The 26,858-nt window shown below is 40.8% G+C and overlaps 1 protein-coding gene across 1 annotated transcript in view; it reads right to left on the minus strand.

Moving 5' to 3' along the window:
* The window catches only part of LOC709453 (uncharacterized), a 34,402-nt gene extending 10,063 nt beyond the window's left edge, over positions 1-24,339 (minus strand). The window contains 3 exon segments of the mRNA XM_015133408.3: positions 7,968-8,063; positions 8,570-8,696; positions 24,179-24,339. Coding sequence (XP_014988894.3) covers positions 7,968-8,063; positions 8,570-8,696; positions 24,179-24,181 — 226 coding nt within the window. The 5' untranslated portion in view covers positions 24,182-24,339.
* Positions 24,340-26,858: the final 2,519 nt, after the last annotated feature.

Here is a 26,858-nt window from a genome sequence, read left to right on the forward strand (position 1 = left end):
GAGTGGACATATCACATGGTGAGAGAGCAAGTGTGAGGTGAAGGAGCCAGGTTCTTTTAATGAACCAGCTTTCATTTGAATTAATAAAGTGTAAGCTTTCTGATTACCAAGAGGATGGTGCCAAGCTATTCATGAGAAATTTTGCCTCATGACCAAAATAACTCCCATCAGTTCCCACATCCAACATTGAGGATTACATTGCAGCATGATGTTTGGAGAACATGGACATTCAAACCATATTATAGATCAACTAGGCTTAACAGACATGCAGAAAATTTACCAGTCAAATGCAAGAGATTACACAATATTTTTATTTACACCGGGTGTATTCTGTTAGGACACATATCAACTCATTTAATTTAAGAATACCATGGCTGGGCACAGTGGCTCACGCCTGTTATTCCAGCACTTTAGGAGGCCGAGGTGGGCGGATCACAAGGTCAGGAGATAGAGACCATCCTGGCTAACACGGTGAAACCCCATCTCTGCTAAAAATATTTAAAAAAAAATAGCTGGGTGTGGGGTGTGGTGGTTGGCGCCTGTAGTCCCAGCTACTCGGGAGGCTGAGGCAGGAGAATGGTGTGAACCTGGGAGGCGGAGCTTGCAGTGAGCCAAGATTGAGCCACAGCACTCCAGCCTGGGTGACAGAGCGAGACTCCATCTCAGACCAAAAAAAGAGAATACCAGTCAGGCGCAGTGGCTCATGCCTATAATCTCAACACTTTGGGAGATCAAGGTGAAAGAATCATGTGTTTTGAGACCAGCATGCACAACCTAGAGAGTCCTTGCCCCTACAAATAATTTAAAAAATTAACCAGACATGGTAGTGCATGTTGTCTGTAGTCCCCAACTACTCAAAAGCCTGAGGTAAAAGGATCACTTGAGCCAAGGAGGCTGAGGCTGCAGCCAGTGAAAATCATGCCACTGCACTCCAGCTGGGATGACAGATTAAGATCCTGTCTCAAAACAACAAGTATAGAGGACCAAAATTATACACTGTGTGTTTTCTGACCAAAAATGAATGATACCAGGAATTAAAAGTAAAACTGGCAAATCTTAAAATATATGAAAATAAAATACTCTTCAATGTATTTTAGCTCAGGGGTCAAAACATTAAATTTTTTAAAAAATGTCGGCCAGGCACGGTGGCTCACATCTATAATCCCAGCCCTTTGGGAGGTCGAGGTGGGTGGATCATCTGAGATCAGGAGTTTGAGACCAGCCTGGCCAACATGGTGAAACCCAGTCTCTACAAAAAAAATACAAAAATTAGCCGGGTGTGATGGTGTGAACCTGTAATCCCAGCTAATCAGGAGGCTGAGGCAGGAGAATCACTTGAACCTGAGAAGCAGAGGTTGCAGTAAGCCAAAATTGTGCCACAGCACTCCAGCCTGAACATACAAATTCAATATAATTTCTACAAAAAATCCCAATAGCACAGATTTTACAGAAATATTGTTAAATTTTGATTATGAACTGTAGTCAAATATCCATGAAAAAGAACAAACAGGCATTATACTTTCTGATTTCAAAACATATTAAAAGATACAATAACCAAAACGGCATGGTACCAATGCAAAAACAGATAAACAAATGAAAGAACAGAACAGGGAACTCAAAAATGAACTCTTCCGTATATGATCAAATGATCTTCCACAAAGTTGTCATGAGCACAATAGAGAAAAGATATTCTCTTCAAAATATAATGTTGAAAACTGGACTTCAACACTGATAACATAAGATTGGATTATTTCCTTGAACCATATATGAAAAATATTTTAAATAAGATACTTAGAAAATTGTTCAGGTACGGTAGCTCACGCCTGTAATCCCAGCACTTTGGGAGGCCAAGGCGGGAGGATCAGATCAGGAGTTTGAGACCAGCCTGGCCAACATGATGAAACCCCGTCTCTACTAAAAATACAAAAATTAGCCGGGTATGGTGGTGCACACCTGTATTCCTACCTAATCAAGAGGCTGAGGCAGGAGAATTGCTTGAACCTGGGAGGTGGAGGGTGCAGTGAGCCGAGATCATGCCACCGCACTCCAGTCTAGGTGATAGAGCAAGACTCCATCTCAGAAAAAAAAAAAAGATACTTAGAAAAAAATATAGGGCAAAGACATGACATTGGTCTTGGCAACATTCTCTTAGATATGACATTAAATGCATAAGCAACAAACGTAAAGAATAAAAAAATTTAACTACACTCTATTTCAAAACTTTTGCACATCAAAGAAAACATTCAATAACGTGACAATGCCTCTTACTAAATGGGTGATAACATTTGCAAATCACATGTGATGCGAGTTAATATTCAGAATATATAAACAACTCTTAAAATGGAAAAATAAAGTTGAATAACTTGATTTAGAAATGGATAAATAATTTAATGATATTTTCATCAAAGATACACAGGCCAGGCATGGTGACTAGTGCTTATAATCCTAGCACCTTGGGAGCCTAAGGCAGGAGGGTTATTGAAGGTCAGTAGCTCGAGACTAGACTGGCCAACATGGTGAAACTCCGTCTTTACTAAAAATACAAAAATTAGCCAGGTGTGGTGGCGCACACCTGTAATTCCAGTTACTTGGAAGGCTGAAGCAGGAGAATCGCTTGAACCCGGGAAGGCTGGAGGTTGCAATCAGCTGAGATCATGCCACTGCACTTCAGCCTGGGCAATACAGTCCATTTCAAAACACACACACACACACACACATACACACAAATGGGAAAAAGCGTTTGAAAGGACACACAAAATTACTAATTTATAGAGAAATGCATAAAAATCACAATAAAAAATAAAATCATCTCACATCCAACAGAATGGCCACTGCTAATTTTTAAAAACATCGAATCTTAATCATTTTTATTGGAAAATAAAACCCACGTTGATTGTTGGCGAAAAACCAGATGCAGCCGTTATTTAAAACTCTTAAAAATGTTCCTCAGATAATTAAAAATGAAATAATCATCACATACAACAATCCCATTTATGAATCTGTATCCAAAACATGCAACACAGCACCTGAAAGACATATCTGAACTTTCATGTTTGTTGTCCCACTATTCACAAAACCCAAAAGGCTGAAGCAACCCAGATGTTCCTTGAAGACATCAAAAAATGTAACATATACATACAGTGGAATATTATTGAGCCTTAAAAAGAAAATCGTGTCACATTTTAAGATAAACTTTGAGAATATTGTCTCCTGAAATAAACCAGTGACAAAATGATGGATACTATATGATTCCACTTATATGAGACAGTAGTCACACTGATCAAAACAGGAAGTTGAAGGGTGTTTGTCAAGGGCCAAAGAGAGTAAAATGAACAGTTGTTACTTAATGGGTATTGAGTTTCAGTTTTACAAAATATAAAATTTCTAGAAGTTTTTAACATAACAATGTGAATATACTTTACATGTCTGAAATGTACAGCTTTTTTAAAATTCTTTTTTGCGACAGGGTCTCACTCTGTCATCCAAGTTGGAGTACACAATTTTGGCTCAATGCAACATCAAACTCTAAGGCTCAAGTTATCCTCCCCTCTCAATCTCTCTAGTAGCTGGGACCATAGGTGCACACCACCATGCCTGACTATTATTAAAAATTATTTGTAGAGAGGGTTTCATAGGTTGCCCAGGGTGGTCTCAAACATTTGGGTTCAAGTGATCTTTCTGTTTTGGCCTTTCAAAATCCTGGGATTACAGATGTGAGCCCCCACCATACCTGGCCCTGAAACATACACTTAAATAGATTTAAGATAGCAAATTTTATGTTATGTGTTTTTACAAGAATTAGTTTTTTAAAAGAAAAACTGAAAAAATACACAATTATAAATCTTTCCAAAAATTACCTTCAAATAACAAAAGTGTTTTTCTTATATAAGGAAAACATATATTCAGGCCAGGTGCAGTGTCTCACACTTGTAATCCCAGCACTTTGGGAGGCCAAGGTGGCAGATCACGAAGTCAGGAAATCAAGACCATCCTGGCTAACACAGTGAAACCTCGTCTCTACTAAAAATACAAAAAAATTAGCCGAGTGTGGTGGTGGGTGCCTGTAGTCCCAGCTACTCCTGAAGCTGAGGCAGGAGAATGGCATTAATCCGGGAGGCAGAGCTTGCAGTGAGCCGAGATTGCGCCACTGCACTCCAGCCTGGGTGACAAAGTGAGACTCTATCTCAAAAAAAAAAAAAAAAAAAAAAAAAAAACACCAAACAACAACAACAACAAAAATATACATTGTTAAAAACATATGGTGAAAAGAAGGCTATTTCCATGACTACTCACTTAGATGAAACAACCATTGAAAATCATCTAAGAAAGAATATATACAAGATAAGCCATGACCAAAATTGAGGTCATATTTATAGACAATAACACACATATATATAATCTGATTGTGATAGACATGACTAACTTATCTCAATTAAACCTCACATTGTCTTAAAGTATACAAACAGAATTGCAAATTGTCTAAAATTATATGTAGGTAAAAAACAAAAAACACAATACACTGATGTTAAGAAACCTACAATAAAATAACACTAATCTGGAATGGCAACAATAATAGAAAATGTTTACTCGTAAACTATGGTATGCAACATTGATGTACCATTAAAAAAGAAGTTATCAGCCAGGCGTGGTGGCTCACACCTGTAATCCCAGCACTTTGGGAGGCCAAGGCAGGCGGATCACAAGGTCAGGAGTTCGAGACCAGCCTGACCAACGTGGTGAAACCTCGTCTCTACTAAAAGTACACTGGGCATGGTGGCAGGTGCCTGAATCCCAGCTACTCAGGAGGCTGAGGCAGGAGAATCGCTTAAACCCAGGAAGTGGAGGTTGCAGTGAGCTGAGATCGTGGCATTGCCTGGGACACAAGAGCTAAAAATTCTACCTCAAAGAAAAATAAAATAAAATAACAGAAAAATTTGAACTAGCCCAATAGAAAGTAAACTATACAGGGAAAGTGACATCAGTAAGATGCAAAAATAAAAGATGCCCTATTCGTTTATCCCCTCACAACAAGAAAATTTGTCAGCCATCCCTGACAAAAATGCCTCTATGGGAGAATCAGGCATCATGGCTCACACCTGTAAGGACAGCTACATGGTACATTAAGGTTGGAGAATCGCTTCAGGCAGGAATTTTAAGACCAGCCTGGGTTACGTAGCAACACTCCATCTTCAAAATAAACTCCTTTAAAGAATCTTTGAGATCCAGGGAGGAAGTTATGAAACTCTGCTAAAGTCCAAGATGGAGGAGTGTTTTTTCCAGGAGGCAGGCCCTCATTCATGAGGCAAACTACAGGACCCCTGTTCTTGGCTGCAGACCATGAAATGGCCCACCCAACTTGGTCTCACTGCGAATTCTGAACTTACTCTGCAATGATCCCAAACTCCTCCCCAGCCACAGTCTGGGAGAGGTCCTGCCCTTCCAGAGGCTTGGAGGAAGACACACATTTATAGCCATGTGGACAGGCCTGCAGACCTGGGGTTTTACTATGGTCCCTGAAGCAGTTCAATGACTCAGTTCCAGCTCCCTGAGCTACAGCTCATGGCCAGTTCTGCCTACATAGAAATCCACACAGTGACCTGGGAAAATCCTCTCTGGTACTCAGTGAAATCCAGACTCATCCATATCCTAATAAAAGGCCCACCATATATAGACCCAACTGCAAAAACCTGCCCTGGTGTATTCCCCACAAAGCAAAGTCCTGAAAGATTCAGTCTGTCCAAAAATATAATGGGAATTACAACTACCCAAGCTCCTTGTAACAGCCAACTAAAGGTGGACCCTAGAGCAGACCCAGCATCCTTGTGAGCAAGCTACCTCTCCACTACAAACCCAGAGGGCAACCCATCACTCTGGAGGCCAACATAAAGAGATCTTTACCCCCTGAAACCAGGTTATAAAGACTTAAAGAAGTGTTTGTTTCTTCAAATTCACAGACACCAATGCAAAACTATATTGTGCCACTGTCAATTGCTTCTATTTTAACATAGCACTGGAAGTATGTATTAGAAGAATTAGTTCAAAAAAAAAAAAAAAAAGAGGCTAGGCGTGGTGGCTCACACCTATAATCCCAGCACTTTGCGAGGCCGAGGCGGGTGGATCACAAGATCGAGACCATTCTGGCTAACATGGTGAAACCCTGTCTCTACTAAAAATAGAAAAAACTAGCCGGGCGTGGTGGCAGGCGCCTGTAGTCCCAGCTACTCGAGAAGCTGAGGCAGGAGAATGGCATGAACCCGGGAGGCGGAGCTTGCAGTGAGCCTAGATCGCACCACTGCACTCCAGCCTGGGCAACAGAGCAGACACCGTCTCCAAAAACAAAAACAAAAAAGAAAGAAAGAAAGAAAGAAAAATAGCCATTGAAATTGAGGACAAATAAGTAAAAAGTTGCTGTTGCTGTTGTAAATCATATGATCTTATCTTTTAAAAACCACTAGTACATGAAAACCTGTTTAAACTAATAAATACTGAGTAAATTAGCAAAATGTAAAATTAACATATGGTTTCATACACTTAAACTATCTGGTAAAATAGAGGAAGAAAACAATCTTATTTACATTAGCATTAAATCATAAATTTCTGAGAAGAAATTTAACCAAGCTGGTAAAAAATCTTTTTTGACAGTTTTGCTCTGTTGCCCAGGCTGAAGTGCAGTGGGGTGATCTCAGCTCACTGCAACCTCCACCTCCCAGGTTCAGGTGATTGTCCTTCCTCAGCTGCACCAAGTAGCTGGTGCACACCACCATGTCCAGCTTATTTTTTGTATTTTTAGTGAAGACGGGGTTTTGCCTTGTTGGCGAGACCAATCTCGAATTCCTGACCTCAAGTGATCCACCCGCCTCAGCCTCCCAATATGCTGAGATTACAGACGTGAGCAGCCATACCCAGCCTAAAAAATCCTCACAATGAAAGATATATCAATGAAAAAAATTAAGACACAAATAAACTTAAAAATATTTTACATATATGGATTCAAAGAATAAATACTGTTAAAGTGTCATTTATCCAAAGTGACCTACAGATTTAATAAACTTCCTATCAAAATTGCAATGGTATTTTATTTACAGTAATGGAAAATACAATCCTAAAATTTACATGAAACCACAATAAACTTTTAATAGCCCAAGCAATCTTGAGGAAAAAGAACAAAGTAGAAGGTCATCATACTTCATAATTTCAAACTATATTTCAAGGCCATAGTAATAAAAACAGGATTTTATGTGCAGAAAAATTAAGAAAAACCCAATGTAATAGAAACTACTCCCACATATTTCAGACACAATGCAAAAAGAGAACTTGAAAAATAGTTTAACATAGTTTCTCAAAATTATGCAGATATCTGTGTGTCCCCAAAAACAATGGAAAAGCAGTAAGATTGTGCAGTCTCCTATATGCCATGAAGAGGACTTTAGCTTTCACCATAAACTTGAAGGAAAAATCACTGAAGGGAAAGTAGAATCCTTAGAGAATTTAAAAGCATAGACAGAATATGCTCCTATGTGAGAGCAAAAGAAAAAAAAAACCAGTTCCCCAGAAACAACTTCTTTTGAACACAGCTTCCCAAATCACATCTTTTTTTTTTTTTTGAGATGGAGTCTCACTCTGTCGCCAGGCTGGAGTGCAGTGGCACAATCTTGGCTCACTGCAACCTCCGCTTCCCTGGTTCAAGTGATTTTCCTGCCTCAGCCTTCCGAGTAGCTGGAACTACAGGCACATGCCACCATGCCCAACTAATTTTTGCATTTTTAGTAGAGACAGGGTTTCACCATGTTGGTCAGAATGCTCTCAATCTCTTGACCTCGTGATCCCCCCCGCCTCCCAAAATGCTGAGATTACAGATATGAGCCACCGCGCCTGGCCCAAATCACATTTTAAGAACTGGCTTTCTCCTTGACCTTTAAGACCTGTCATCTGTGTCATCTGTTATATTCACTGTCACTCTCACCTACCTGGGGGTTTGGCTACCATCGCATGTCTCTTCATATTGCAGGGCTCTTTTCCTTGCTCCAGACAAATGATCAGGTCTGGCTTGGAGACAGCAATACCTGTTTTATTAAAAATAAGTAACATGAATCTTGCTCATATTCTCCCATTATCAACCTAGTAATGTGCTCAGTAAAGAGGATGTAATTATTCTAGTAAACTAATCCCAAAATATCTAATAACATAAATTTCTAAATATTTAGAAAATATTTTAAATTTGTATGTTCTTAATTTCACTACTCAGTACTACTGCATCATTGGTGGTGGCAATTAGATTTTAAGGTGTAGGCAACTTTTATGCCACTAAATTTTTGGAATTATCATTAATCTAGAGTGAAGGATACAGAGTAGCTCAGGAATGAGGAAAGTTCAGGTCAAGATGAAACATCTTGAAGAGATTTATTTCTAAATGAACAAATCCCCAGGATTTTCTTGAAAACAGGGATCTAAAACTTATTTATGCAACAGGGATCTAAAACTTATTTATGCAAAGCACAAATTTCCAAAAAAAACCTTCTACAGAAAGGAGAAACGAAACCTTTAAATTATGTATTAAAATTATCCTCACCCAGGAAGACCAGGTTTCTGTAGTTATCTAACATCACATTCCTATACAAATTCTGCTGTGAAGTGTCCAGGCATTGCCACTCCTCCAGAGAGAATTCTATGGCCACATCCCTAAATGTCAGTGGTCCCTGAAAAACACACACACACACAAACATATTTACCAACTTGCCCTGGACAGAATTTTTAATTTGACTCAAGGTGGAATGGGAAAGTAAAGAGAACTGGTTTTTACTTATAGGAGTGACTAAAATTATCCAATAAAATAATTTTCAAAACAGAAATATTCTCAAATGTATTCTCCAACTCTGAGAAAAGAGTGGCAGAAGATCCACAATAGCAGTTTATATATGATACGTTTCTAGATAATAAAGTATAGAATTAATGACACAAACACAAACATGTACATTTGTGCGTGCTATATTTACGTCATACAGAATGAGCTGTGTATATTTTTCAGATAGAAAGAAATGTTGTGTTACAAGCTAGCTTTAAAATTTTAATGTGTACAATAATAAACTGGAGATCTTGTTATGCAGATTTTCTTTCCAGAGGATCTGGAATAAAGTTTGAGTTTCCAAATTTTTAACAAGCTCACCAGTAATGCCAATGTTTTTGGCCCAAGAAGAATATTTTGTCAAACATCCAGTAAGTGGAAGAGCCTGTGTTTTTCCCAGATTTTCTGGCCTGTAAACAAAGATGAGAGCCTTTATTTTCCAAAGACAAATATATACAAAGGAAACCTAAGAAAGAAGGGCAGCTTCCAGATTAAATGTGATGGTTTACGCACATCAGCTGCATAAAGATACTTAATAAAGAAGAGAAAAATAACTCTATAGTAAGAAAAATAAATCTGTCAGGGAGCTCTTTTATTTTACTATACATAAGTTCTGGGTTACATGTTCTGTTACATAGGTATACCAAATGAATCACTAATGTCAACTGAACTAGCACAAATTTGTATGATGTGCTGAGGCACACAGAAAAACACAGCATCGTTGCTTCAACATTCCCCCTCGCAAAAGCAAATTATAGTCTGAATGTAACCATACATAAACATCAGTTTTATGCCCTCTTTAAGATACAGATAACTCTTATGTTGTTATTTTGTGTGTGTGGTTTTGTTTTTGTTTTTGTTTTGAGACAGTTTTGTTCCCTTGCCCAGGCTACAGTGCAATGGTGTAATCTTGGCTCAGTGCAACCTCCGCCTCCCTGATTCAAGCGATTCTCCTGCTTCAGTCTCCCAAGTACCTGGGATTACAGGAGCCGGCCACCATGACCAGCTGATTTTTTTTTTTTTTTTTTGGTAAAGATGGAGTTTCACCATGTTGGCCAGCCTGGTCTCGAACTCCTGTCCACCTCAGCCTCCCAAAGTGTATGGGATTACAGGTGTTAGCCACGTACCTGGCTTATGTTGTTATTTTTAATAGTAATTTTAAGTAGTCTTTAACACCATAGACAGCATTTTCTCCTAATATATTTTTTTTGGAGATACAGTCTCACTCTGTTGCCCAGGCTGGAGTGCAGTGATGCAATCTCTGATCACTACAACCTCTGCCTCTCAGGCCCAAGCGATTCTCCTGCCTCAGTCTCCCTAGTAGCTGGGACTACAAGCATGCGCCACCACACTCAGCTAATTTGTGTGTTTTTAGGATAGATGTTGGCCAGGCTGGTCATGAACTCCTGGTCTCAGGTGATTTGCCCACCTCAACCTCCCAAAGTGCTGGGGTTACAGGCGTGAGCCACCATGTTTGGCCATCTCTGATTAAATTTTTTTTAATAACTTTTTGGGTAATAAATGTTATCCTGTTTAAATAAGCATTTTGTTAATTCTGTTTTGCATAGAGCTAATGGAGAACACAAATGGAACCCCAACATTACATGTTCTCCATATTTACAAATGACCCCAGCTTGTTGGGAACAGGCCCCCCAAAATCTGGCCATAAACTGGCCATAAACAAAATCTCTGCAGCACTGTGACATGTTCATGATGGCCATGACGCCCACGCTGGAAGGTTGTGGGTTTACCGGAATGAATATCTGGCCCACCCAGGGCGGAAAACCGCTTAAAGGAGTTCTTAAACCACAAACAATGGCATGAGTGATCTGTGCCTTAAGGATGTGCTCCTGCTGCAGATAACTAGCCCAACCCATCCCTTTATTTCAACCCATCCCTTTATTTCCCATAAGGAATACTTTTAGTTAATCTATAATTTATAGAAACAATGCTTATCACTGGCTTGCTGTCAATAAATACAATACATGGGTAAATCTCTGTTTGAGGCTCTAAGCTGTGAAGGCTGTGAGACCCCTGATTTTCCACTCCACACCTCTATATTTCTGTGTGTGTGTGTCTTTAATTCCTCTAGTGCCGCTGGGTTAGGGTCTCCCCAGCCAAGCTGGTCTCGGCACCAGCTTTTCCCCAACAGGAATTTTGAGTATCCACAGCCACAAAGGAAACATTTTTAATGTTGCATATCGCAAATTCATGGTGAGAATTCTGCATGGACTATAAGAAGCCACGATGTAGAGAAAGTACAATAGGCTCTGGTATATAGGAAAGGAGTATTTTTCAGAGACCCTTGACTATCATAAGAACTTTTTAAAGTAGTTAAAATAAACTTATTTGGGAAGAAAACTGCAAGTAGAGAAGCAAAGGTTCACAAGTGCTAAACGCATGGCATTCCAGGAGGAAGAGTGGGCATGATCTGAGACATGTTTAGCTAAGAAAAAAAAAGGCCATTTTTTCCTCTTTTCTCCTCCTTCTCTGGGATTCCTTCTCAGATGAGATTCTCTGGACAAATTACACCTGCATCTTGAGAATATGCCTTTGAAGTGTCAGCACCACCTGTTTACCTGCTAGCACCACACCTACAGGCAGATGACAAGAAAAAGTCCAAAACAGATAAAGTCCACCCATTTCTGTTCTTTATAACAGCAAAGATTCAGGAACAATGAGCTGCTCCACAGATAAAAATAAAGTTTCTCTTTCTCTGTTCTCAGGTGCCCTCCCTTGCCACAGACACCAGCAATTTCTGCTACAGTAATGGCAATATGGGCTGCACGGTCCTGTTCCTACCAAATTCAAACAGAACTGGCCCTGTGACCACCCTTTAGTACAAAGGCAGAAATTAATTCTTATGAATGTATTTTGAACCCCTCATAGCTGATTCTGTTCTCACTCTAGAAATCACCTGAGGCACTCATTAGGTTGGTGTGAAAGTAATTGTCGTTGCTGCCAATTTCTTTTTAATGGCAAGGAAAAAGAAATAAAAATAATAAGTAATAATAATAGTTGTTCATTTGTTTTTTTAACAGCAGAAGCAGACGAGGTGCAGTGGTTCATGCCTATAATCCCAGCACTTTGGGAGGCCAAGGCGAGTGGATCACCTGAGGTCAGGAGTTCAAGACCAGCCTGACCAACATGGCCAAACCCCATCTCTACTTTAAAAAAAAAAAAAAAAAATTACCAGGACATTGTGGTGCATGCCTGTAATCCCAGCTACTGGGTAGGCTGAGGCAGAAGAATTGCTTGAACCCAGGAGGCGGAGGTTGAAGTGAGACAAGATCGAGCCATTGCACTCCAGCCTGGGCGACAGCAAAAATCTGTCTCAAAAACAAAAAAAGGCGAAAACAACAATTACTTTTGTACCAATCTAATAATTAAAACAACATGGATGCTTCCACCAAGGACATTAAACAGAACTTGCGGAAAGGGCACAAGTAAAAAGATTTCTGCAAATTGGCCATGTAATCCTCATTAGAAGCCTGAGTTGATAACCACTTAACTAAGCATTGCTTCTCAGACTTTAACGAGCTTATAAATCACTTGGTGATTTTGGCCCCACTCTATGTAATGTGATTCTGCAGGTTTGGAAAGGGACCATGAATGGGAGTTTTAAACAAGTCCTTGTCAATGCTGATGTTGCTCCCCTTAGGCTCATTATTAGCACTAGTTAGAGGAAGCAGGCACAGCAAAGTGTAGCTTATACTCAGCACTCTTGTCACAACACAAATGAAGACAATCCATCTCCACCCTAAAGTATCTTCTTTGCTGTCTCTTTAAAGTTTACAGATGAAATAGAAGGCAGCAATGTCTGAATAAGTCTGCATTTGGAAAACAGCACATACACATGTACTCTGCAATGTTTATTAAGCAGACACTGCGTTCACTGTATTCTCACTCTCAAGAGTATGTTACACAGCGCTTCACTGGGAATAACACATTATGTGATTGAATCCTCATAACACCCTGGGAACTAGCACTAAATGTTCAGTAATTCCCAGGATTTAGATGAAGGACCCAGTATTTTTATTTCTTCTTCTGTTTCTCTGTCATTGATTTTTTTAAAAATGTACAGAATAAAAACAAAATACAGACAGATGAAAGAGACACAGAAAGGAAAATTTCAATCTAGTTTAAAGGAATTTTTATTGTGTTTATATTTAGTTTTTTGTGATTTGTGAAACAACCACTGCATCTGCAGGAATAGAAAACAAGTTGCTGTCCGGGTGCCCGGGTGCGGTGGCTCAGGCCTGTAATCCCAGCACTTTGGGAGGTCAAGGCAGGTGGGTGGAACACCTGAGGTCAGGAGTTCGAGACTAGCCTGGCCAACAGGGCGAAACCTCATCTCTACTAAAAATACAAATATTAGCTGGGCATGGTGGTGTACACCTGTAGTCCCAGCTACTCGGGAGGCTAAAACAAGAGAATCGCATGAACCCACAAGGCGGAAGTTGCAGTGAGCCAAGATCACACCACTGCACTCCAGCCTGGGTGACACAGAGCGAGACTGTCTCAAAAAAAAAAAAAAAAAAAAAAAACTAAAATGAACCCTGAGTCAAAAAGAAAAACAAAGGATTTAGCTGTTCATATGATTTACATACATTTCAAAAAAGCAGAAAAATATCTACATATAATCTAAATGCTTTAAAAAAACAGAGAAGAGCAAAATATTCTCCCTTATTTTCAGGAAACAGAGTAATAAAGTCTCTTATTTCTAATTTATATTTTCTCCTACAACAGCCAGGCCTCTGGACATACTCTTGAACTCTTGGACATCTGAACTCAGTAGATAACTGGATTCTGGCATCTAAGCAGTAACCTTGGGCACACTATGTGCACTTTAAAGAATGTTTATGGGGGCAAGGGAAAAACAGAAGAAAAGAGGTGTTATTCATGAGTGCATATGAATAAAGCAAGTTCTTGGAAACCTATGAAGAGACTTCGATTCTAGCACAGTAATAGTGGGAGATAACACCACCCCACAGACACTATTAGACAGATTATTGAGGCAGGAAATTAACAAAGATATTAGGACCTAAACTCAATACTTGGTCAAATAATCCTAATAGAAATTACAGAACTCTCCATCTTAAAACAACATAAATGGTCCGGCATGGTGACTCACGCCTGTAATCCCAATACTTTGGGAGGCCGAGGCAGGCGAATCACCTCAGATCTGTTCAAGACCAGCCTGGCCAACATGGTGAAACCATGTCGACTCTACTAAAATTATGAAAATTAGCTGAGTATGGTGGCGGGCACCTGTGATTCCCAGCTACTAGGTAGGCTGAGACACAAAAATCACTGGAACCTGGAAGGCGGAGTTTACAGTGAGCCATACAATTACATGGAACTTAACCCGCACTTGAATGATTATTTGGGTAAATAATGGAATTGAGACAGGAATAAAGAAGTTTTTTGAAACAAATGAGAGCAAAAATACAACACACCAGTATCCCTGGAACACAGCTGAGGCAGTGTTAAGAGGGAAATTTATGCCATTAAATGCTCACATCGAAAAGTTAGAAAGATCTAGATTTAACAACCTAATATCACAAATAAAAGAATGAGAGAAGCAAAAGCAAATCAACCCCTAAACTAGCAGAAGACAAGAAAAAACTAAAATCAGATGTGAACGGAAGGAGATCTATACATTAAAAAAACTACAAAATATTAATAAATTCAAAAGTTAAATCTTTGAAAAAATTAATAAAATAATAGCTAGATTAATGAAGAAGATTCAAATAAATACAATTAGAAGTGACAAAATGAACATTACCACTGAATGTACAAAAATACAAATAACTTGGCCAGGCACAGTGGCTCACGCCTGTAATCCCAGCACTTTGGGAGGCCAAGGACAGTAGATCACCTGAGGTTGGGAGTTTGAGACCAGCCTGGCTTGGCCAATATGATAAACCCCATCTCTGCTAAAAATACAAATATTAGCTGGGTATGGTGACACACGTCTGTAATCCTAGCTACTCGGGAGGCGGAGGCAGGAGAATCGCTTAAACCTGGGACGTGGAGGTTGCAGCGAGTCGAGATCGTGCCATTGCACTCCAGCCTGGGCGACAGAGCAAGACTCCATATTAAAAAAATAAATAAACAAACAAATAAATAAATAAATAACTTGAAATCTACTATGAACACAAACTAGAAAATCTAGAAAAAAATGAAAATTTATGGAAAAATACATCCTCCCAAGACTGAACAAAAAAGGAATCAAATCCCTGAACAGACCAATAACAAGCTCCAAAATTTAATTAGTAATAAACAGCCTACCAACCAAAAAAAAAAAAAAAAAAAAAAGTCTCGGACCAGACAGATTCACTGCTGAATTCTACCAGATGTACGCAAAAGAGCCGGTACCATTCCTACAAAAACTATTCCAAAAAAATTGAGAAGAAACTCCTCCCCAACTCATGATATAAGAACAACATTATTCGGAAACCAAAACCTGGTAGAGATATAATAAAAAATAGAAAATTTCATTTAGCCCAATATCCTTGATGAATATTGATGAAAAATTCAACAAATACTGGCAAACCAAATCCAGTAGTACATCAAAAAGCTAGTTTGGCCAGGCACGGTGGCCTGTAATCCCAGCACTTTGGGAGGCTGACGCGGGTGGATCACCTCAGGTCAGGAGTTTGAGACTAGCCTGACCAACATGGAGAAACCCTGTCTCCACTAAAAATACAAAATTAGCCGGGCATGGTGGTGCATCCCTGTAATCCCAGCTATTTGGGAGGCTGGGGCAGGAGAATCACTTGAACCCAGGAGCAAAGGCTGCAGTGAGCTGAGATCATGCCATTGCAACAAGAGTGAAACTCCATCTCAAAAAAAAAAGCTAGTTCACTATAATCAAGTAGGCTTTGTCTTTAAAATGCAAAGTTGGTTCAACAAACACAAATCAATAAATGTTATTTATCACATAAACAAAACTAAAGACAAAACCCACAAGATTATCTCAACAGATGCAGAAAAAGCTTCTGATAAAATTTAACTTACTTAATATAAAAAACCTTCAACAAACTAGGCATTAAAGGTACATACTTTAGCCTAGCATACTTTAACCTAGCAGTGGCTCACTCACACCTGTAATCCAGCACTTTGGGAGGTCGAGGCGGGCAGATCACGAAGTCAGGAGATCGAGACCACCATGGCTAACACGGTGAAACCCCTCTCTACTAAAAATACAAAACAAAGTTAGCCGGGCATGGTGGTGGATGCCTGTAGTCCCAGCTACTAGGGAGGCTGAAGCAGTAGAATGGCGTGAACCCAGGAGGCGGAGCTTGCAGTGAGCTAAGATCACGCCACTGCACTCCAGCCTGGGCAACAGAGCAAGACTCCATCTGGTGGGGCGGGGGAGAAGGTACATACTTCAAAGTAATGAGTTATCTATGACAAACCCACAGTCAACATATTGAATGGACACAAGCTGGAGGAATTCCTCCTTGAAAACTGCCAAAATACAAGGATGCCTTCTCTCACCACTCCGATTTAACACAGAATTCTAAGTCCTGGCCAGAGCAGTCAAGCAATTGAAAAAAAAAAAAAAGGCATCCAAACAGGAAGATAGAAAGTCAAACTATCCCTGTTTCTAGATGACATGATTCTATACCTAGAAAACCCTGTATTCTCTACAGAAAAGCACTTTAAAATGACAACTTCAGCAAAGTTTCAGGATACAAAATAAATGTACAAAAATCAGTAGCATCTCTGGTACATCAAAAGCATCCAGGCCAAAAGCCAAATCAAAAACAATTCCATTCACAATTTCCACAAAAAATAATAAAAAATCTAGGGATACAGCTAACCAGGGCAAGAATTACAAGACACTGCTTAAAGAGGTCAGAGATGACACAAATGGAAAATCATTGAATGCTGACAGACAGAAAAGACTGGTATCATTGAAATGGCCATACTGCCCAAAGAAATTTACAGATTTAAGGCTGGGCATGGTGGCTCACGCCTGTAATCCCAGGAGTTTGAAACCAATCTGGCCAACATGGCGAAACCCCATCTCTACTAAAAATACAAAAATTAGCTGGGCGTGGTGGTGCGTGTCTGTGATCCCAGCTACTTAGGAGGCTGAGGCTGGAGAATTGTTTGAACCTAGGAGGCGGAGGTTGCAGTGAGTCGAGATTACGCCATTGCACTCCAGCCTGGGCGACAAGAGCAAAACTTCGTCTCAAAATAAATAAATAAATAAATAAAAATTGACAGATTTAATGCTATTTTATCAAATTACCAAAAAGCTTAACAGAAAAAAAACTGTTTTAAAATTCATATGAAACAAAAACAAACAAAACTCGAATAGCCAGGGCAATCTTAAGCAAAAAGAACAAAGCTGGAGTCATTACATTACCCAACTTCAAACTATAGTACCAGGCTGCAGTTACCAAAGCAGCATGGTACTGGTACCAAAAAAAAAAAAAAACACACACACCAGGCTCATAGACCAATGCAACAGGATAGAGAGCCCAGAAATAATGACACACACCTATAACTACCTGATCTTCTACAAAGCTGACAAGAGGAATGTGGGAAGAATTCCCTATTTAGTGGTGCTGGAATAACTAGCTAGCACTATGTGTAAGATTGAAACTGGACCCCTTCCTTACACTACATACAAAAGTCAACTCAAGATAAATTAGAGAGTTAAATTTGAAACTTAAAATTAAACAAAAGCCCTGGAATATAACCTAGGAAAGACCATTCTAGACATAGGAACTGGCAAATATTTTATTATGAAGATACCAAAAGCAATTGCAACAAAAGCAAAAATGGACAAATGAGACCTAATTAAACTAAAGGGCTTCTTCACACCAAAGGAAACTATCAACAGAGTAAAAAGACAACCTACAGAATAATAGAAAATATTTGCAAACTATGCTTCTGCCAAATGTCTAATATCCAAAATTGATAAAGAACTTAAGCAGGTTTACAAAAAAAAAAACTAAGTAGGAAAAAAGCATGAAGAGATGTTCTTCAAGAGAAGAAAATACATGTGGCTAACAAGCGTATTAAAAAATGCTCATTATTAATCATTAGAGAAATGTAAAGAAAAACCACAGTGAGATACAATCTCACACCAGTCAGAATGGCTATCACTAAAAAGTCAAAAAAAAAAACAAAAAACACAATGCTTGCAAGGCTGCCAAAAAAAAAAAAAAAGAATACTTATATACTGTTAGTAGGAGTATAAATTAGTTCAACCCCTGTGAAAGCAGTGTGATGATTTCTCAAAGAACTAAAATCAAAATTACCATTTGATTCAGCAACCTGGATACCCAAAAAATACCCTATATACCCCCTAAAATATAAATTATTCTATTTTAAAGACACATGCACATGCATGTTCCTTGCAGCACTATTCACAATAGTACTTGTAAGCAAAGACATGGAAGCAACCTAAATGTCTATCAATAGTAGACCGGATAAAGAAAACATTATGGCCGGACGCGGTGGCTCACACCTATAATCCTGGCACTTTGGGAGGCCAAGGTGGGCAGATCACTTAAAGTCAGGAGTTCAAGACCAGCCTGGCCAACAGGTTGAAACCCCGTCTCTACTAAAAAATACGAAAAAAAATTAGCCGGGCATGGTGGTGCATGCCTGTAATCCCAGCTGCTTGGGAGGCTGAGGCAGGAGAGTCGCTCAAACCTGGATGGTGGAGGCTGCAGTGAGCCGATATCGCACCGCTGCACTCCAGTCTGGGTGACAGAGGGAGACTGTGAAAGAGAAAAAAAGAAGAAAACATATTATCGGGTGCAGTGGCTCACGCCTATAATCCCAGCACACTGGGAGGCCGAGGCAGTTGGATTGCCTGAGGTCAGCAGTTTGAAACTAGCCCAGGACAACGTGGCAAAACCCCATACCTGCAAAAAATACAAAAAGAAAAACTAGCTAGGTGTGGTGGCATATGCCTGTAGTCCCAGCTACTTTGGGGGCTGAGGTAGGAGGATTGCTGAAGCCCAGGATATTGAGGCTGCAGTCAGCCAAGATCACACCACTGTACTCCAGCCTGGGCAACAGAATATCCTGTCTCCAAAATAAAACAGAAGATTTAATAAAAACAAAATATGATATATAAACATCATGAAATACTATGTGGCCCTAAAAAAATAATAAGGTTATGTCCTCTGCAGCAACATGGTTTGAGCTGGAGACCATCATCTTTAGCAAACTAATGCAGAAATGGAAAACCAAATACATGTTCTCATTTATAAGTAAGTGCTAAATAATAAGAACACATGGCACCTTGGGAGGCAGAGTCCAGCAGATCAGTAGCCTGGTTAACATGATGAAACCCTGTCACTATTTTTAAAAATAAATAAATTAGCCACGCATGGTGGCAGGTGCCTGTAATTTCAGCTACTCGGGAGGCTGAGGCAGGAGAATCACTTGAACCTGGCAGGCAGAGGTTGCAGTAAGATCATGCCACTGAACTGTAGCCTGAGTAAGAGCAAGACTCCATCTCAAAACAAACAAACAAACAAACAAACAAAAACACATGGACACAAAGCAGGGAACAACAAACACAGAGGCCAAATTGAGGGTGGGGGGTGAGAGAACAAAGAGGATCAGAAAAAGTACCTATTTGGTGCTATGCTTACTAACTCAGTGACAAAATAATCTACACACCAAAGCCTCACAACACAATTTTACCTATATAACAAATCGGCACGTGTACCACGAACCAAATGTAAAAGTTAAAAGGAAGAAAAATCCATGAGTGGAGAATAGTACAATGTAGGTGGAAGGATTTGTTTGTGCTATCAGATAGTGGCCCAGGGGGGCTGTACTCTGATTTGTGTCCATACAGGCAGACGGGATTATGAACAGGTGGTGCAGAACTGTTGGTTGGTGGAGAAAGCAGGTTGCTGCTGCAGATTCAGTGTACGGGGGTGGGGATATGCCCAGAGACATGTAGACACTTTTGTGGATTTTTGGCAAAAAATAGCAGGATCAAAAATGCTATGGTGAAATTCCTAAGGGCGGTGCCTAGTCCTGGGAGGGGTGTGGACACATCAATGTCTAGTGGGTATGTTTGAGAGTGGATGGGAATCCTGTGGTGGCAGCTGTGGAAAAAAGGGGTCCGTTATCACAGCTCATTTCCTCTAAGTTTTCAGTTCTTGCTTACCTTGGGAGGAGACCTGGAATCACAGGACAACGGGCAGTGTGGCAGCCTGTGTACAGGAGAACAGAGCCTCCCATTCCCACATACCCAGAGTTCCATTCCAGGCCAGGATTCTGTGATATCTCTTCTCTGGTACCAAATCTCTAGAGTTTGTTGAATACCAAGCAATTCTCTAACACCAACTAATTGTCTAACATCTGAATTCTGACACCACCCGGGGTCAGCACAGACCCTGATTCAGGGCTCAGTCCCACAACACTATCCTCACTGCAGATGCCAGTCACAAATTCCATAGGCCCATCTATACACTGGGGTTACCGTTTAAAAATCTGGGACTCCCATAACCTCCCTCAAGTTCAATAATTTGATAGGGCTACTCACAGAATTCAGCAAACACTGTAGTTATGTTGACCAGTTTATTATAAAAGACACAACATAGGAAAACTCAAATGGAAGAAATAGGACCAAGAAAAGAGGTGGGGAAAGATGAAGCACATAGATAATCCTGGTAAATAGCTGTGATTAATAAAATTATCCATCCTTTTTGTTCTCCATGAACAGTTTATGGAAAGACAGTAATGGGAAACACCCTTCCCATTATGACTTAGATGGTGCTCTCTTTTCTTACTTACCACATAACCAAACACAGACTCCACGTTTTCTTTTCTCATTAAAAAACAAACGACAACAACAGAAAAAAACAGCTCAATTGGTCTCAGTGGCTAAGAAAAAATACTTCTTAATCAAACTTTACTTAAGTTTATCTTCTTCCCACAGGTTCAGAACTTTGAGCTACCCTCAGTCTGAGCCAACATACACCATTTTATGTCCCAGCTAAGAACACACTGACTTCAGAGTAAAACATTCTCTGATATAAAATCTAATTTTCCCACCCTCTATTTGCCATCTCCTCCCACCTTCTTTCTAATCTTGTCTGCCTAAACTCTGCAATCCGTAAAGATCTTATAGTTGGTACTTTGCCTGTTGCAATACTCCTTTGGAATTCAAATTTTTTTGTACATAAATATAACTTTATTTTATAAAGTCTAGAAACTACCTTAAAACAGTAACAACTTCATCTTCAGTAAGACCCTCCCAAACCCCTTCCATCTTAACCTTAACTGCATCTGCCTGTGGGTCCCCAGCTTTCCAGGGCTCTGTAGCTTCTCTCAGTATAAAGGCTTCTTCCATGGCTGGGGTGAGCAGGCTGGGACATCTGCAGGGGAGGCTCCCCAGAAAGAACCTAACTGGGCCTTTAATAAGCTCCTTTTGCAGGCTCCACATTAGCCTTAGCTTGAAGTCACTGGGCTGAAGCTTTAATTTCCATGTCAGAGGTATTCACTTGGTTTTTGAAAGTGTTTAAAAAAATCCAGCAAAATTACTCAAACACAGTGATCATATAAGGGGAAGACATTTTAAGGTGTTTACATTTTATACCTCAACAAGAAAAGCAAAAGTATCCATTCCTTTTAGATGATAAACATGTTATTTTATAATTTTTATTAAAAATCATGTAGTAAACAATTAGTCATATGGGAACACTTCTGGGAGGTACCAAGTTTTACCATATAATTCAGCATTAAACTCAGAAATCAAGATAACAGGACATAGACCAGAGATATTCACTGTCACAAATGTACCCTGCATGTACGAACTGATGTTTTCACAAATGTAAGTAACTCACCAATCATCTACTACATACTCTTGTGGAAAAGTATTTATTTTCTACAGCCAAAATTAAAAAGAGATTCTCCCTATTTTTTTCCTTGGTAGCATTCTAAAAGCCAAGACTTGGAATTCTGTTTGATCTCACCCATAAAAGACACACCTGAGAAAATCCTTAAACTCATTCTGGGAAAGAAAAAGATAAATGATAATTTTTAACAAATGGACTATATAATTAGATATTTCTCTCCCTGAAACTCACTTTTTAAAAAATTTTTACCTTTCAAGTTTTACTAATAAAATGCAATTTACAGTAAAAAACTGAAGTCAAAAAAAGTGAACAAATTTTTCAAGATTATAAACCCCCATAGAGTGGCAGTGCTGATTAGAAAACTGATGTGTTTGACTCCTGTCAAGTCAGGCCATGATCACTTGATTCTCCCACCCCATCCTGCTAAGTGCTCAATGACCGCCCTGTTCGGAGACACTATACCTCAGTTACTGCTCCAGATGCATTTTAGTTTGCAAGTTCTTGCACCACCTCACTGGAGTAAGTTTGTTTAGTTTTTTTTTTTTTTTTTTTTTTGGGTACACTATTTTAAGGCCAGTACGGCCAACATGGCGAAACCTCGTCTCTACAAAAAACACAAAAATTAGCCAGGTGTGTCAGCGTGCACTTGTAATCCCAGCTACTTGGCAGGCTGAAACTAGAGAATCGCTTGAACCTGGGAGGCAGAGGTTGCAGTGAGCCACGATCGCCCCACTGCACTCCAGCCTGGGTGACAGAGTGAGACGGTCTCAAAAAAATAAAAAATAAAAAATAAAAAATAAAGTGCACCAGGAGATGCCTGTCAGCCTCATGACATCCATCTGCTCTTTGGAGAAGCTACACTCCATACATGAGACTGTCCTATGGGAGAAAATGACCCAGGAGCTGATATTCACTAAACATTCTAGCAGACATAGGGATTGTGGGTATCTTGGTTTATCCCCAGACAGTACTAAAACTCAAAACCAGGAAAACGCTGAGGAGTGGCTGAGGAAACATCACTCCATAAAGTTTCCAAAGGGAAACCTTGACCCAAAAACATTTTGATAAGATCTCTGTGCCTAGGGAAGATTTTTTTAAAAAGAGGCGCATACATTTTTTACAACACAGTGTCAGGGGGTGATTCTTTGCTTTCTTCTCCTGGGAAATAATTTTCAAACAGAAAAAAGTTTTTCTAAAGTGCTATCCAATGCTTTGTCAAAAAATGATTAAAATACAGTATCTAAAATGTACACTAAAATAATGTGAATTAGGATGAGGAAGTTGGCATTTCGGAATGTCAGAACTGAAAATTTGGTATTTTACTGCAAGTCAGAGTTAAGCTGGAGGAATTGGGGGTGGGGAGTAGTCTTGAGATTCTGCTTGGGCCACATGTGAAAAATTCAGGGGAAAATCTGTCCCCTGTGGAGTGTGAACATAATTAAGTAGCAGGCAATCAGACTGAGGTAGCTCTAGTCCCAGGGTCCCCATTTAAAAAAAATTTAACTCAAATTGGCCGGGCGCAGTGGCTCACGCCTGTAATCCTAGCACTTTGGGAGGCGGAGGCCGGTGGATTGCCTGAGCTCAGGAGTTCGAGACCAGCTTGGGCAACACAGTCAAACCCAGTTTCTACTAAAATACAAAACAATTAACTGGGCGTTGCGGCGTGCACCTGTAATCCCAGTTAGTTGGGAGGCTTAGGCAGGAGAATCGTATGAACCCGGGAGGCGCTGGTTGCAGTGAGCCGAGATCGCGCCATTGCACTACAGTCTGAGCGACAGTGTCAGACTCCGTCTCAGAAAGAAATGGAAAAAAAAAATCTAACTCAAACTTTTTGTAAATTACAACATTGGGGGAAACAAAATTCAGGCTTAACCAACCATAAACTACCAATTAACCTCTGATGACATAACCAGGAAATGTTCACCCTGATTTTACAAATTAAGAAACTACATAACGGTACCTAACCAACTACTGGTTTTCTTCATCATACACCTTATAAAAGTCTTTCCTTCAAGCCCCTCCCATGGACCACAAACTACAAACCATAACTGGGTGCTCTATAATTTGTGAACGACTGTCTGATTAAATTCTTTAATATTTTCGGGGTGACTTCCATACATTTTAATAGAAAAAAGGAGGGTCTGGGAACCCCACGAACCAAAGCTCTTCCTATTCATGAACCCTGCACCCTGAGTCATCGGGGAGACATGCGGCGCTGCGGGTGCAGAGCTGCCCAGAGAGGGTTCCAGGCCAGGGCACGGTCACTGCACAGGGACGAGACAGGACGCCCGGGGTCCCGGCTGCCAGCCCAGCAGCCATCTTATGACTGAAGGGGACTGAGGGCCGAGCTGCGCCAAGGAGAACTCCCGGGCGCGGATTTTGGAGTCGACTGCAGGGCAGCCGGAGTCTCGCCACCGCCACTTCCCACCAGTTCCAACCAGCCCCTCCCCCTCTCTCGGGATCTGGGACCCGGCACTCTCACCATTTCCAGGCTTCCAGGGAGTCCTGGCGTCTTAGCTGTGGATCTCCCAATACCTGCAGGTAACGGGGCCACAGAGGCTGAACCTCTAGGAGCAGAGTACACAGAGCAATGAAGACGAGACCCGGAGCTCCGGAGCTCCGGCTGAGGTAGGAGACAAAGGCCCCGCCAATTCCCGGAAGCCTTCCTGTCCGCTCCAGCTGCGTGCCTGATTGGACGGGTCCCAGCCCAGCGTCTCTGATTGGATGATGTTTAAGGACCCGCCCCCTCAGGCCCTGAATGGCAGAAGATGTGCTCAGTTGCTGAGCTGAAAGAAGATAGAATGAAACCTAAGCGGCAGGCTTTTCAATCAGGGCTTCCTCCCTGAACTGAGTCAGGCCCACCCACAGGGTATTTGCATTTAACCTTGTGTATAAGGTCATATGCATTTGTATTAATAAATAGTATATTGTGTGAAAGGAAAATAAATTTTGGGGCCCCAAAATCACTAAGCTATAGGGAAAAGTCAAGCTGGGAACTGCTTAGGCAAACCTGCCTTCCATTCTATTCAAAGTCACCCCTCTGCTCACTGAAATGACTGCATATCTGATTGCCTCCTTTTCTGAGGCTAATCAGGAACTCAGAAGAATGCAACCATTTGTTTTTTATCTACCTAGGACCTGGAAGCCCCCTCCCCATGTCCAGTTTTCTTTCTTTTTCTTTCTCTCTCTCTCTCTGTCTCTTTCGGAGTCTCGCTCTGTCTTCCAGGCTGGAGTGCAGTGGCACGATCCGATCTCCGCTCACTGCAACTTCCACCTCCGTAGTTCAAGCGATTCTCCTGCCTCAGCCTCCAGAGTAGCTGGCTAATTTTTCTTTTAGTAAAGTGCTAGGATTACAGGCGTGAGCCACCGCGCCCGACCCAGAGGTAGTTTTTTTTGAGACAGAGTTTCACTCGCATGATCTGGGGTTTTACCATGTTGGCCAGGCTGGTCTTGAACTCCTGACCTCAGGTGATCCACCCGCCTCGGCTTCCCAAAGTACTGGGATTACAGGCGTGAGCCACCGCGCCTGGCCTCAAAATAAACTTTCGAAATTAACTGAGATCTGTCTCAGATATTTGAAGTTCACAATTATATGGCTATTAACAAATGGAAAAAATATAATAACATTATTTAACAATTTCAGATTTTACGACCTTCCTAGCTTCTGGTCCTTTAAGCAGACAGCCTGAGATTTTAAAACGGAGGCAATCCTCTGAAACAAAATGTAAGTCACATGTGAATTTTAAACATTCTAGTAGCCAAACTTAAAAAAAAAACGAAGAAACAGGTGGAATTTATTGTAAAAATTTCATCTTTATATACTCTAGTTCTAGAATTCAAATATTCTAATATTCAAAATATTATTTTAATATGTGAGCAGTATGTAATTTTTCATGTAATATATTATTGTATATAATATAATATATATATAATAATATATAATATTATCTATAATATTATACATGACCTCAAGTGATCCACCCGCCTTGGCCTCCCAAAGTAGTGCTAGGATTACAGGCATGAGCCACCGCGCCCGACCCAGAGGTACTTTTTTTTGAGACGGAGTTTCACTCGCGTGATCTGGGCTCACCACAACCTCCACCTCCGGGTTCAAGCGATTCTCCTACCTCAGCCTCCCGAGTAGTTGAGATTACAGGCATACGCCACCATGCCCGGCTAATTTTGTATTTTTAGTAGAGACGGGGTTTCTCCATGTTGGTCAGGCTGATCTCAAACTCCCAACCTCATGTGATCCGCCCGCCTCGGCCTCCCAAAGTGCTGGGATTACAAGTGCTTTTAAGAGAAAGAGACAGATACGTCATAGGAGGATCTAATGGCAGAGAAAAGAAAGAGGGGACCGGGCGCGGTGGCTCACGCCTGTAATCCCAACACTTTGGGAGACCAAGGCGGGCGGATCACGAGGTCAGGAGATCGAGATCATCCCAGCCCGGCTCACACAGTGAAACCCCGTCTCTACTAAAAATACAAAAAACTAGCCGGGCGTGATGGCGGGCGCCTGTAGTCCCAGCTACTCGGGAGACTGAGGCAGGAGAACGGCGTGACCCTGGGAAGCGGAGCTTGCAGTGAGCCAAGATCGCGCCACTGCACTCCAGCCTGGGCGACAGAGCGAGACTCCGTCTCAAAAAAAAAAAAAAAGAAAGAAAGAAAGAGGGTCTAACTTATGGAAGAAATAATCACCTATTATCTGGAATAGCATAAGACAAGCAAAAGAGGTCACAACATGACTACATCAATGAGAAGAAAAAGGCAACCTGGCTGAAAGGACTCATTGGCATCATGAAGCTACATTTAGTAAGCCGAGGTGAATGGTCAGCCTCTGGGATACCAACAGTCTACCAAGAAGACTAAACTCATTCTAATAAAATCAGCATGTCTGCACCATTCTGGTGGAATAGGGTTACAGTATCCTTACAGAAGCCCCATAAAGACCAGTGGGTACCCTCCTAGAATTGAAGTTATGAAAAAGCATACCAGCGCCGGTCACGGTGGCTCATGCCTGTAATCCCAGCACTTTGGGAGGCTGAGGCGGGTGATCACCTGAGGTCAGGAGTTCGAGACTAGCCTGGCCAACATGGTGAAACCTCATCTCTACTAAAAATACAAAAATTAGCCGGTGTGGTGGTGTGCGCTTGTAGTCCCAG

Source organism: Macaca mulatta, chromosome 3 (assembly GCF_049350105.2).
Source record: "Macaca mulatta isolate MMU2019108-1 chromosome 3, T2T-MMU8v2.0, whole genome shotgun sequence".
NCBI classification, from domain to species: domain Eukaryota; kingdom Metazoa; phylum Chordata; class Mammalia; order Primates; family Cercopithecidae; genus Macaca; species Macaca mulatta.